Raw genomic sequence first — 14,288 nt, forward strand, 5'->3', positions numbered from 1 at the left:
TCCTATGTGCTTCATGACACGGGAAGGGTTAGGAAATGCTTCTGAGAGAAACCCACCCAGACATAAGTATCAACCTTTCTTTTCATCTCTAAAGAAATATTGAAAAAAAAACTTTAGTTACCCAGCATTCTCACCCAAATCTAGGTTTGGAAATTCTATCTAGACTTTAATGATAGTATCTTCCTATTTTTTAAGCTGTACCATGATTCTTCACTATTTTTTTTTCAAAAACTGAAACTCTGATATACTCAGTTCCCACCTTTTTGAAAACTTACAACCCCCTAGAAACTGCATCATAATATAGACACTGTAACACTCCCTAACCTATGGTTACGGTGGTCTACTCAAGAATAACTTCTGTCAGTAGAAAAAGCCATCACATTGGCAAGAATAAGAAACGCAACTCACAGTCTATTTCAAAGAAAGCCTAAAATGGGCGGAAAACTAAGAAAAAATCTAGAAGAAGTCAAATACTGCCTGTAACCAATCTTTTTTAACTTATATCTAACCAAAATGTCTATTTGTCAGAGTAATTTTTCTGTAACAAAATCTTCAGTTGCTCCCCTAACTGACATCCTTTAACAGCTCCTAAGCCCTACAGGGTGAAATGCAAACTTCCTGGAACGTCCCTGCCCCAAACTCTGACTGCACCTCCTCCAGCTTTATCTCTCCCCGTCTCTCTGTCATTCCTCATCTCTATGCTCCTAAATGCTCAACTACATGTAGTCACGCCTTCATGCCTTTCTCACACTGCTCCACTTCCTCGGAACACTCTATCCTATGCCACACTCCACACCCACACACACACACACATGCACAACACACACATTCCCTGCCCCCACCCCGCCCCTCAATCTCCCTTTACATGGGATCAGCTTAAATTTCACCTAAAAATAGTAACACATGGAATAGCTACCCCATACTAAAGGATGTTACTTAGGAACACCCAAATCCATGCATTATTTATTGAGCACCTATTAAGTACCAGGAAAAGTGTTTAGCACAATTTTTGCCCTCAAGGATCTTACACATTACATGAAGATAAGAATGAACAACCACGTGATTTTAAAACAGTAGGACAGGAACTAGAGTGAGGCAAGCAGGGTGCTACAGGGAGGAAGCACGATGGGGCTCGGCTATCAAGGAAAGTGATGCAAGCATGACAAAGAGGAACACTAGCAGCTAGGGAACTAAGCAGAAACTGTTGGGGCCCTTTTAATCTTCAATGTGAAATAAGAAGTTTGGACTTCATGGTCATAAACCTCCAATGGCATGTTCAATCTTTGTGTCTCCCTTGTCTTCACAACAAACACAGAGAAGTAACAGACAAAATATAAAAACAAGTCACTAAAATGACCTACCTATGCCCCAAAACATGTTCAACATCTCTAGATCAGAAATCTAACAGAACACAGTGCAAGGCCCCAAAGCAGGAAAAGGCAGCAGGAAGTAAATCCCATGGGGTAACTGTATGTAAAAGAGTTCCGTGTGAAGCAGGGTCAGTAGCCAGGCTCCTTGCTTAAAACCAGGGGCAGGGGCGGCACTCATTCTGGATTACGAAACTAGACTGAAAAGGGCTTTTGCTAACGGTGCTGAAGTTACCGCAGAGGAAGCTGCTGACCTAATGCCAGGGAGAGAATCTGTGATATCACCAGCATCACCACGGCGCTGGAGCTCTGATCCACTAACACAAGACCTGATTCTGATCTGGGAACTCCAAAGGCAGGCAGAGACAACTGCAAAGCTGCCAGACCAGCAGGGAAAATCACAAAAAGACAAAGACACAGGAGAAAGAGAAAGAATTTTCATCAGACTGAGCCTGCAAGATTGCAGAACACGATGAAAACACCAAGAGTATCAACAACCACAATATAAATTCACTGGAGACAAAATAAAAAAAAATAATAATAATAAAGTGATCTGAAAAAGACTCAAAATAAGCACATAAAAGATCCACAAAGAGATAAAAGAATAATAAAAGAACCAAATTTTTTTAAATAAAAACAAGCAGAAACAAAAAAAGAACTACTGGATATTTAAAAAGAACCAATAAAAATCTTACAAACGAAATACAGACATTGTAATTCACAAGTAAAAACCTATATGTGGTTCAGATAGTTTATTATGACTCACCTAACGAGCTATCCCTCACCTCTGCCTTTGTCAGCACAGGGCTCTGAATTTTTAGGGACAGCAGTGTACAGGACACTGTTAGACACTGAGATTCAAAAATGAAAGACACAGGGCACCTGTCCTCAAAGAACTCTGTAACAGTGATGCTAACTGAACAACTAAAATTACAAAGTAAAATGTACATTTCCCAAAATGTAGTAAGCATTTTTAAGTTAAAATGTCTGACATTTCTTAGTTTTCATAAACTCACATTAATCATCTTTACTATGAGTTGGCACTTTACGTTAGAGAAACATTCTCACAAAATTTCGTATGAATGGAGCTGAAATATCAAAAGCTGCTTCTTCTTCAATCTGTATTTGAACTCATCTAGCAACTATCCTGGTTTATTCAAAGTACACCACTGAAAAAGTAGCCCACTGAAAAGTCTCGAAAATCAAAGCACACATCTTGCAATATTATTAGTAGAAAGCACTCAAAGATTTCACAATAACAGCCTCACTTTCATTTATCAACTGCCTAATTATTTCAATCGATAAGAATAACTATCCATATTAAGATAAATATAATCATTATGAATTACATGTGAAAATTTTTAAACTAACATTATATTCCAGAAGGAAATGCTCACTCTATTCCAAAGTTCCCATAATCAAAAACTCTGTACTTTTTTAAAAAGTACATCAAACTGTCATATGATCAGAGTAAAAATCTTAACTCTTTCCTCACTCTCTAAAAGTAAACAGTTAATACAAAATAGTAAAATCCAGCTCTCCTCTTCACAGGAAAAAGTGGATTGGAATGGCAGAAAATATTACATATAGTACAATCCCTTTACAACTGAGAAGATAAAATCTGTATCAAATTTGCTAAGTCTTATAGGACAGACTTGGTTCTCATTCCATCAAAGACATTAACAAAGAGATTATTTTTTTGCTTAAATATAATACTAACACATGTTATCCAATGATTAAGCTTCACACAATTAAACCTCTGATAATTATGGTCAATTTAAATTTTCCCTCTTCATTTTTCTTTCTTTTTCCCCCACCCACTTCTCCTCTGGCAACCACTAGTTTGTCGTATATATTTATGAGTCTGTTTCCCTCTTCACATTTCTAACGAGTCCCTTTCCAATGACTAAGTCAACAGAATATTTTGGGTAACAGAACTAAATCAGCCAAGAAACTAACAACACAGATTTCCTCAGCACATCTAACTTCTCTGAATAAATGAAACATCAGAAAGGATCTCCTTGTTTCAATAGAGACAGGTGCACAATCGGGCTGAACCAGATTATCCAATCTCTGACTAAGTGACATAATTCCAGTTTGTCCCATAACAAATTTTTTTTTTTTTTGAGTACTCCACAAATGCTCCTGAGGCCCCTGAAATGAAACAAAGACGGACACTTACTCATGACTGGAAATGTCTCTGTAGGCTGTCCCAATCGGAGAGTAAACCAAAATCTGCTGCCCAAGGCTTCTCAGAAGAATACATGTCCTGGTGAGAAAACAAAGAGAAAAAAATCATCTTTTCTAAACATCAGCATTTAAAATAAAATTTTCTAAAAGGAAATGAAAATAATTTGGTTTCAACAATTTTCTATTCCCAAAAGAACCCTCTGGTGGTCATCTAAATATAAAAAATTACCAATCTTTAAAACATTCATCTTTTCCTTTGTCTTTAAGAAGTTATCTCAAAAGCAAATAGTATGTATAAAGTAATTATCACACAGAAACTTATTAATAGGTGTCCTTGGTCTTCACTTACTAAAATCTTAATCCCTCCCACCTTCCCAAATAAATAAATCCTAGAAAGGAAGCACTCTATCTAGGCTAAATATAGCACATCACGCCTGCTAAATTTTTTTTTTATTACACATAAATAATTCATATACACTATCAAATAAAGATGACCAAAGTTATTGCTATAAACGTTCTCTAATAATGGGCCTTTTCCTCATTATAAAATATGGTTTCATAGTTTTAAAAAATTGGAAACAGCAGCAAAATAGAAAGAAAAATTCTCTCACCACACAACGCCATTACATCTACCCAACTATGTGGGGCACGTTTCCTTTCAAGGGATTTTCTGTAAGTATTCTTAAAATACACTTCATAAATACTACATGAAAATTTTCATATTTGGCTCTTTTCACTTCAGTATAAGATAAAGTATCACCCTGTATTAGTATAAATATGAACTATATGTTCCTTACTTCATTAATATATTAAAGAAAAAGAGGCATAAAGGCATATTTCAACACATTCATGGATGTGTTGAAATACTAATGTTATATTTCAACACATCCATGAATTACAAGTGCCTCCCCAAATCTAATACATAAAATTCCAGATAAATTAAAATTCGATACAAAATTTGCACTGTGCTTCCTCATGTACAGCTTTCTTCAAGAACTGATAAACTACTTTTTGCAACTACAAGAAGTGATGATTACTTGATCTTCTAAATCAATTAAGAAATAGCATAATACTAAGGACCTCTGATTCTGAAATAGGTTAAAGTTAGGGTAACATTTTTTGAAGAAATAATGCTTGTCCCATCTATATACTTCTTTACTCATGTCATGTAGTATATGTGAGAAATACAAATTTACAAAATGAAAATCTGTATGCACAGCATGATTCGTATACTGTAATTAGCAATGGCATATAATCAAGGTGCTGCCACGTTGTCACCTGACCCCCATCCCACACACTTTCTTCTTTATCTATGCAGCAAATACTATGATTTTCACTTCCAGATAACCCAATTATCCCAAAGGAAATGAGAAGTTGTATGGAAAATCTAAAACAACATATAATCTGCATGTTAGTTTTAGAATACACGATGCAAGTTTCTCACTATAAATACACTCTCCTGATGGCGCTTCACTGAGTCTATCAGACCGGTCTTCCCTCCCAGGAAACTATGAGGTCAAACATGATGCCCCTGGAACATGCTGAATGATGATGACATGGGAAGGCAATCCCACGTCACAGACACACAAAGGAGATTAAACGTTCACAGATGATCCAGGACTTTACTTACTCTTGTAGAATCTAGTCTCTTTGGCCAGGGACTTTTTGTTCCTGTTTATATCAAGTTTTTTATCTTACATTTAAAATTCCTAAAGGGCAACATCAAAGAGCTCTGTACTAAGTAGTGTGCCCTTCCTACCCATAATCGTAAAATGCTGAACAAATACGTATTCAAGAGGGTGCCTGGGTGGCTCAGGTGGTTAAGCGACTGCCTTCAGCTCAGGTCATGATCCTGGAGTCCCGGGATCGGGTCCCACATCAGGCTCCCTGCTCAGCAGAGTCTGCTTCTTTTCTCCCTCTGACCCTCCCCCCTCTCATGCTCTCTCTCTCTCTATCTCATTCTCTCTCTCAAATAAATAAATAAAATCTTAAAAAAAAAAAAAAACAAATACGTATTCAAGGACTGAAGTTCCTAAGACATCAAGAATTTTCTTAGCACTGGGGCGCCTGGGTGGCTCAGTCATTAAGCGTCTGCCTTCGGCTCAGGTCATGATCTCAGGGTCCTAGGATCGAGCCCCGCATCGGGCTCCCTGCTCCGCGGGAAGCCTGCTTCTCCCTCTCACACTCCCCTTGCTTGTGTTCCCTCTCTCGCTGTCTCTCTCTCTGTCAAATAAATAAATAAAATCTTTAAAAAAAAAAAAAGAATTTTCTTAGTACTGAAAATAGTAACCTCAAATATGCCAGGATAATAAAACTTATAAACAGTGGATTTATAACCTTACCATCTAAAGCAATAAATATACTTTACAAATATGCAACAATGCATGTATTGGAATTACTGTGAAATGTCATGGAGCAGTTCTTATTTAGAAACATACTTTGAAATTACTTATAACTGAATATACTGGTTCAAGATTCCTTACCCCTAATCACAGCTTTGAAATGTAGATCTTCCTATCTACTCTCAAAGTAGGTAGTCTGGGAACTCTTTAAGCAACAAGGCAGTTCAGAAGAACATAAGATAACGTGTGCACATTCTCTTTCTCCTTCTCTAAATACTATCCCCTCCCATTGGACATACAAAAAAGAAAAAAAAAAATCTAACTTTGTTTTTCACATCATCCAAGAGGGAAAAAAAGTAATTTGTCTTAATTCCACAGTTTCACATAAAAGGTATATTGGAGTATTTCCATAAAATCTGTCCTTTAAACTCATTTTCTAGGAACTTGAGCCATGCTGTTTATTCTCAGCATGAGAATTTATACTCATGCTAAACTAATACAGATTCTTTCAAGTGACTCCTCTAACTTTTGTAACAAAACTTGATATACATGGGGCGCCTGGGTGGCTCAGTTGGTTAAGCGACTGCCTTCGGCTCAGGTCATGATTCTGGAGTCCCTGGATCAAGTCCCGCATCGGGCTCCCTGCTCGGCGGGGAGTCTGCTCCTCCCTCTGACCCTCCCCCCTCTCATGTGCTCTCTCTCTCAAATAAATAAATAAAATCTTTAAAAAAAAAAAAAACTTGATATACATGAATGGTGAGCCAGCCTAAGGATAATCAACCCATCCTGATAGGGAACTCAGGGTCTATTTAAAAGTAAAGCAAACTCCACCAAATCCTTTTCTTTATTGCAAGCACTACACGACCTTAAAATAATTTCTGACACTTTTAGACAGTTAAAACCTCTCAAAGGATCTGAAAAGACTTCTGGTTTTTATAACACCAGATAATCTATTCTAGAACTAGTTCAGCAGTCCCAATTTTAATTATTTTAAAACTTAAATTTAACAGAATTATAAACCACAACATATGGTATCACATTCTATTATTTCTAATAATATTCTTTCAGGAGACCAAATTGATAGTAACTTATTTTATTGTTTACTAACCTCTCCTACTGAAAGAAATACACAAGAATGCCAATCTCCACTATAAGCTGATGGGATTTCCATTCTTTTACTCTCATAACAAATTATAAATTTAGAAAATCAAATTTAATCTTGAGAACAATTATGCTAAGTGAAATAAGCCAGTCATATATAAAACAAACAACCTATTATTCCACTTATATGAGGCACCTAGAAAAGTCAAATTCAGGGACAGAAAGTAGGATGGTGGGTGCCAGAAGCTGAGGGTGGGGGAAAATGGGGAGTTAGTGTTTAATGGGGACAGAGTTTCAGTCTGGGAAGAGAGAAGTTCTGGAAATGGATGGTGATGGCTGTACATCAATGTAAATGTACTTAATGCCACTGAACTGGACACTTAAAAAAGGTTAAAGTGTTAAATCTTATGTATATTTTACCACAATAAAAAAATACAAATTAAAAAAAAGAATCAAATGTACCTATGGCTCCAAAAAGAACAAGCAAATCCTAAAGTAACAGAAAATTATTACAAAGAATCTAGGTGTTTTTTAGAGATGGCTGGGTGGCTCAGTTGGTTAAGCATCTGCCTTCAGCTCAGGTCATGATCCTAGGTTCCCAGGATGGAGCCCCACATCAGGCTCCTTGCTCAGCAGGGAGCCTGCTTCTCCCTCTGCTTGTGCATGCATGCTCCCTCTTTCCCTCTCTCTCTCTGACAAATAAATTTTTTTTAAAAACTTAAAAAAAAAAAGAATCTAGGCATTTTTTATTAATAAACATCAAAACCAACCACACAGTTCTAAAGTATTCAGCAAAGTGTCTACCTGAGAAATAGCTAGGACTCATTATTTAGATTTTTTGAAATCCCCCCAATTAAATAACTAATACAGGCCCTGTTAAAGCCAGAAGTGAAACAAATACTTTCAGCATTGAATGAATGTCAAAGTCTTTTCTTATCCCTTAGCCACCACCATTCCCTACAATCTCTCAAATTCATTTGTTTTTTTCCATCCATCTGCAAAATAATTCTAAATTAAATATATACACCTTTTCATTCAAGTGCTCTTGTATAAGTAAAATAACTTACTCACACCAAGAAGGTGAAGATGATGTGTAAGACTTTAAAAACTTTAGCCACAGCTCCATTTTTATCTTTCACATCCTTAAATTTTTGGTAGAATAAGAAGGATGGCAAAGAAGTATTTAATTAATTCTTCCTCACAATTTTTAACTTCACGGTCAGTTTCCATTTGAAGAACTTCCACTACTCTACTGTGAACTTTCCAGTTTTTATCATTCAAGATAAGTACTTCTCCAACTAAAAATACAGCTGTCAGGTATTTGTTTCTGAGATTCCTGTGTCCAAATGGATTGGGAACCCTCTTGCTACATGACATCAAACATATTTGATAAAATACAAGAATTATTCTTTTAAATGCATAGCAAAGCTCATAAGCAACTAAGAAAAATCCTTAGAGACCAAAAAAACGAACAGGAGCACAAAGAGAGGGTGGTCAGTAGGCAAGGCTGCCAGCAATGGCCCTAGAGGCATTTATTTGACAATCTCCCGTAACCAAGCTGCACCATCCAATACTGTAGCCACTAGCCACATGTGGCTTTTTAAGTTTAAATTCATTAAGACTATGTAAAATTTAAAATTCCATTCCTTTGTCATACTAGACATTTCTAATGTGGCTACTGGGTTGATGTATTAGCAGAGATGTGTAACATTTCCATTATCACAGAAAATTGTATTGGACAATGCTGAAGGGCTTTCAGTGTTGACAGTCAAGCATGGGACAAAGTCAAAGCTTCACACTGTACAACATGAGAAGTCAGACTACAGTTAAGCACATAAAGCCTGGGCCCTGCAGAACTACATCTTCAATAAAAAGAATAAACTATGAAAAAAAAAAAAAAAAGTCTGCCCCAAAGAAAAGCAGAAGAATTCTCTCCTGAATCTAGGTTTATTTGTGTTTGGGGAGGGGAAGGGAGAATTCACTGGAAATCTGTAACCAAAACCAATCTTCACACAGGTTTCAAGTTCAAATCCATACACTTGTATGTTATAAAAATCTCAAGCCTAGAAATCAAGCCACTCTGGTTTAACAGTGTCCTCAACTGCAAATTCTTTCTGGGAGAAAGCACTCTTAAGCCAGGTCTCACAAGCATTTCCACAGATACAGTTACAGTAAAAATTAGCTCAAACTTTTAAAAATAGGCATAAGCAAGATTCAACAGAAGTAAGTAATCACAAATACATTGAAAAAGGAAAGGACAGTAATGTTTCAAAATACAACAGGAAATGGAAAATATGAGCAAAAAAGAAGGCAACAGATTTGGAAAAAAATCAGGTGAAAAACAGGATAACTAAAATTAAACCTCAACAGACAAGTTCAGCAAAGTAGGTTCTGCTAAAGAGAGAATTAATGAACCACATGATAGATCTGATAACCTTTTTTTTTTTAAGTATATTTATTTTTGGGGGGAAATCTCTATATCCAACATGGGGCTTAAATTCACAATCTGAAGATCAAGAGCCACATGGTCTCCCAACTAGCCAGCCAGGTGCCCATGAACCGGAAGACAGATTTAAATTATCCAGAATGCAACAAAGAAAGAAAAAATACAAAGCAAGATTAAGGGACATGAAAAATCAATTAAAATATCTAGTATGTGTATCTAACTGGAGTTTTAGAAAGAGAACATTAAGAATGAGGGAGAGAGAATCTGCAAAAAGATTATCTGAACTGATGAAAGATACTAATGCACAGACTCAAGTTCAGCAAATTCCAGAAAGTATAAATGAAAGAGAAATTGACACCTAGAGATACCATAGTGAAACTGTGAAACATCAATGACAAAGAGTTCTTAAAAGCAACCAGAAACAAAAGGCAGATTGCTTACAAAGCAACAATTAGACTTACACCTGATTTATCAACTGCAACAAGAGGAGCCAGAAGACACTAGAATATCTTCAAAGTTCTAAGAGGAAGAAACTCTTAACTATAATTATATCCTCAACTCAGCTAAACTATCTTTTCAAGAAAAATGACAAAATAATGAAAATTTCAGACCCAAACTGAGGGAAGATATAGTAAACAGATGGGGGGTAGGAGGGATGGGGTGGCTAGGTGATAGACATTGGGGAGGGTATGTGCTATGGTGAGCACTGTGAATTGTGTAAGACTGTTGAATCACAGACCTGTACCCCTGAAACAAATAATACATTATATGTTAAAAAAAAAAAAAAGAAGAAGAAGAAGAAGATAGCAGGAGGGGAAGAATGAAAGGTGGGAAATCGGAGGGGGAGACGAACCATGAGAGACGATGGACTCTGAGAAACAAACTGAGGGTTCTAGAGGGGAGGGGGCTTGGGGGATGGGTTAGCCTGGTGATGGGTATTAAAGAGGGCATGTTCTGCATGGAGCACTGGGTGTTAATGCACAAACAATGAATCATGGAACACTACATCAAAAACTAATGATGTAATGTATGGTAATTAACATTACATGATAATTAAAAAAAAAAAAAGCATGCGTCCAAAGTTACAGTCACAAAGTAGGAAAATGATGCCAAAGAGAATGTCTGAAATATAAGAAAGATGGGAGAGAAAAACCTGTAAACATGACTAAATGCAAACAAATCTTAGAGGTATGATTTCTACATTAGGAGTTACCAAGAAAAAAAAAAAAGGGACCTAAAGTCCTGAACAACAGCATGTAATCTAGAAGGGAGGTAATAAGAATGGAAATATTCCAAGTTTTTATGCTGTTATTCAGGAGGAAGATATGGCAGACACTATCCTCTGTTCATATGTCTTCCTTCACCCATGCTCTTGCTGTGGCTTCCCTAGGGGTGGCGTATACTCCCCACCTCATGGATTTGGGGCCCTGGCCATATTACATGTTGGACTGACACTGTTCTAAGAGGAGGTTCTAAGAGCATTGCGCTTGTCTGAGTTCTCTTGCTCTCCTACAATGCACCCCCGATAGCGACTGGTCCTAGAATGAGTAGACACCTAGCACATAACTGAACCCAACCCACAGCCTATAGACAAACCCACCCAAACCCAGCAGAGACTGCCAAACCTATGAGCTAGAAACAAATGTGTGTCATTTTACACCACTGAAATGTTGCAGTGGTTTGTTACACAGCATTATTATTGCAAACGATGACTAATACAGAGAATAAGGATATTAACTTTAAATGCAAATTAAATTTGTGAGTTTTAGTTTTACTAGAAAACTTTACTCACTAAATTTGTGAACATACACACACACACATACTGATACCATTTACATAAATTTCCAAAATATGTAAAATTAACAATAAGTTGTTTAGGGACATACACACATATACTGTAACTATGCAGAAAAGCAAGAGAATGCTAGACCCTAATGTTGAGGCTGCTGGTTTCCTCAGGACAAGTAGTGGGATAGAGGAAGAGAAGCAGGAAAATGTGATCCAAGAGGGTATTGATAATGTTCTATCACTTAAGTTGAAGGAGCGGATAGTATGGACACCATTATGTAACACACATTACACATAGCTTTTTGTATGAATATAGTATTTTGATATTTTAATATGAAAAAGCAAAAAATCTCCCAATAAAATTCATAAGTGAAATGATTATAAATAAAAGGAACACCACATGGGGCTGCTGGGTGGCTCAGTCGGTTAAGTGTCCCAGGGTCCTGGGATGGAGCCCCGATGTTGGGCTCCCTGCTCAGTGGGGAGCCTGCTTCTCCCTCTGCCCCTGCCCTGCTCATTCTCTCTCTCAAATAAATAAATAAATAAATATTTTTTAAAAAAACGTAACATAACATGTGTTCTCACCTATATAAAGGAGTTAAATGCATTTGTAATCTTTAAACTATGATTAAGAGGCAGAAAGAGTTGTAGTGACTCATTCATTCTTTAAAAGTAAAAGACAATACCAAGTGAGAGGCAGCTCCACTACAAATTGCAAGAGAGCTTTCATGTGCAAAGACTGATGATTATACATTATCCACGCATAAAAGCAGCAAAGAATTGTTATCATTTGTGCTGGCTGAACTCTGCTGTCTGATCACGAAAGCTTCTGATCTCACCCTCAGAGTTGCACAATCCAAGTTCATTTTCTAGTAGAAATTCCTAGATCCTGTTTTGCAACACTGCTATGTGTTGAACTGCCATCCCAAGAAAGAGCTTAAGAAAATTTCCTTCATTGAAGCATTATTTGTAACAGGAAAAAAAAATTATGAACACTTTAATGTCCAATAGTAAGGGATGGACTAAATGAACTGTTGGTAATTTACATGTAATGGACTCTCATGTATCCATTTTTAAATGTCTCAAGAAAATTTAATGTCGGAGTCAATGAGTGCTCAGCAATGTACTTTATGCAACTTTCTCACAGTCAGCAAGAATTATCAGAAATGATGCCTCAACCAATTTAAATTTATTTCCCAAAGGGTTATAAACAAACACTTAAATGATTAATGTTAGGTTTTTAAATTTAAAACAGATAAATAATATAGAAATTTACTATTCATTCAATAAATATTTACTGAGCAGCTATTATGAGCCAGGCAATGTTCTAGGCTCTGGAGACACAGCCAAGAACAAAACAAAGGTCCTATCCCTGTGAAACTTACATCATTGTAATTCTACTACCTTTTTTCTTAATTCAAATTCATAGTTCATTAGTTCAAATATATATGTCAAGGCACATTCCCAGGTAATGCCTTCTCATTCGGATAAAGAAATAACTTCAGTTAATATTAAACTCATCATTCACTGATGTAGAAAGTCTCCCCACTGTACTTTCCCAATTCTTGGTCATTCTATAAAAAATGCTCTTTCTGCAATTTATACTCCCTGAAACACAATGCTAAATTTGAACAGCTTTAAATATTTTCCCAGCTCAAGAGAAGTAAAGCAATCTTCTACCATTGCTAGAGAGAAAAGAGGTTTGTTTATCCTATTCACTAAATCAACAACGTACTTCCTGCTAATAAGATCAGAGAATGAGATGGGCGAATGTGAAATCATTTGATTTCCTCGGTTTGTTTACACGTGTATGTTAATGAAGCATCAGATAAGAATGAGGTCTAATTTCCCCTTCTGCAGGTAGAATTTGAGTTAGGTTTCCACAAGGACTTATCAAATTCTAGTAGCTATACACTGGTAAACAGGTCAACTTCTAGGTATTTAGAAAAACAAACGTCCTGGAGTGCCTGGGTGGCTCAGTCCTTAAGCGTCTGCCTTCAGCTCAGGTCATGATCCCAGGGTCCTGGGATGGAGCCCTCCATTGAGCTCCATGCTCAGGGGAAGCCTGCTTCTCCCTCTCCCCCTCTCCCTGCTTGTGTTCCCTCTCCTGCTGTATCTCTCTGTCAAATAAATAAATAAAATCTTTAAAAAAAAAAAAAAAAGAAAACAAATGTCCTTTCCAAAACTTCCTTACTTACAGTTACAGAGGCAGAACCTTTCAAAAGCTGCTTGTAATTTGTTCACATGTTGTATTTGCCTAATGCAGTTGACACATACTATCAGAACTGCACATAATGCCTGAGCTCTACAGATAAAAGCTAAAATGAAGGATACAATATATCTGATTTTCAGAGGCCTGGCATCATTAAAAAGTCAGCTAAAAATTCCAGACTATCTCTAGTTAGATTCTAAACACAAGAATCCATCCATCTATTCAATAAATACTTATTCAGCTAGACAATATGCAAAAACTTCTCAAGGGGCTTAAGATAAAAAATCAAGACAAACCTGGTCCCAGCCATCTTGCCGCTAACCAAACACATCCAGGACAAAAGTACTGTAAGGGAAATGGGAGTGAAGAGCTTCAGCTCATGCAAAGACCCTGTGCTGAATGAAAATGAGCAAATTTATGGGCCATAAAATGTAAATACATAAAGTTGAAGAGAGGAAAATTCATGTAGTCAATAAAATCTGGAATTCAGTAAATGTGAGCCTTGCAAGAAAATCACTCAACATGTAAGAAGTCCTAGATGCAACAGGTACAGCTCTGCCATTAACCAGCTCAGGACTTCAGATCAAGTCACTTCATTGCTCTGAGACTCAGTTTCTTCAACTGTAAAATGAGAGCTAAAATTTCCAACCCACCCACCACTCAAGATGGTCAAGGGATTATGCACGAAAAAATGCTTTGGTAAACTAAGTATCTTACGTATACTAGTACTGATTCAGCTTTTTTCAGGTCTTATTTTTTAAAAAAAATAAGTTGAAATGATATTTTTTAAGATTTTATTTATTGAGGGGCGCCTGGGTGGCTCAATCAGTTTAAGCATCTGC

The 14,288-nt window shown here is 36.7% G+C and overlaps 1 protein-coding gene across 1 annotated transcript in view; it reads right to left on the minus strand.

The window, feature by feature from the left end:
• USP6NL (USP6 N-terminal like) overlaps nt 1-14,288 on the minus strand; it is a 160,045-nt gene that overhangs the window by 138,519 nt on the left and 7,238 nt on the right. The window contains exon 2 of the mRNA XM_081820558.1: nt 3,550-3,636. Coding sequence (XP_081676684.1) covers nt 3,550-3,553 — 4 coding nt within the window. The 5' untranslated portion in view covers nt 3,554-3,636. The remainder of the gene's footprint in view (nt 1-3,549; nt 3,637-14,288) is intronic.

The sequence above is a fragment of the Leptonychotes weddellii genome, chromosome 5 (genome assembly GCF_054177405.1).
Source record: "Leptonychotes weddellii isolate Sample4059 chromosome 5, ASM5417740v2, whole genome shotgun sequence".
In the NCBI taxonomy this organism is placed as follows: Eukaryota; Metazoa; Chordata; class Mammalia; order Carnivora; family Phocidae; genus Leptonychotes; species Leptonychotes weddellii.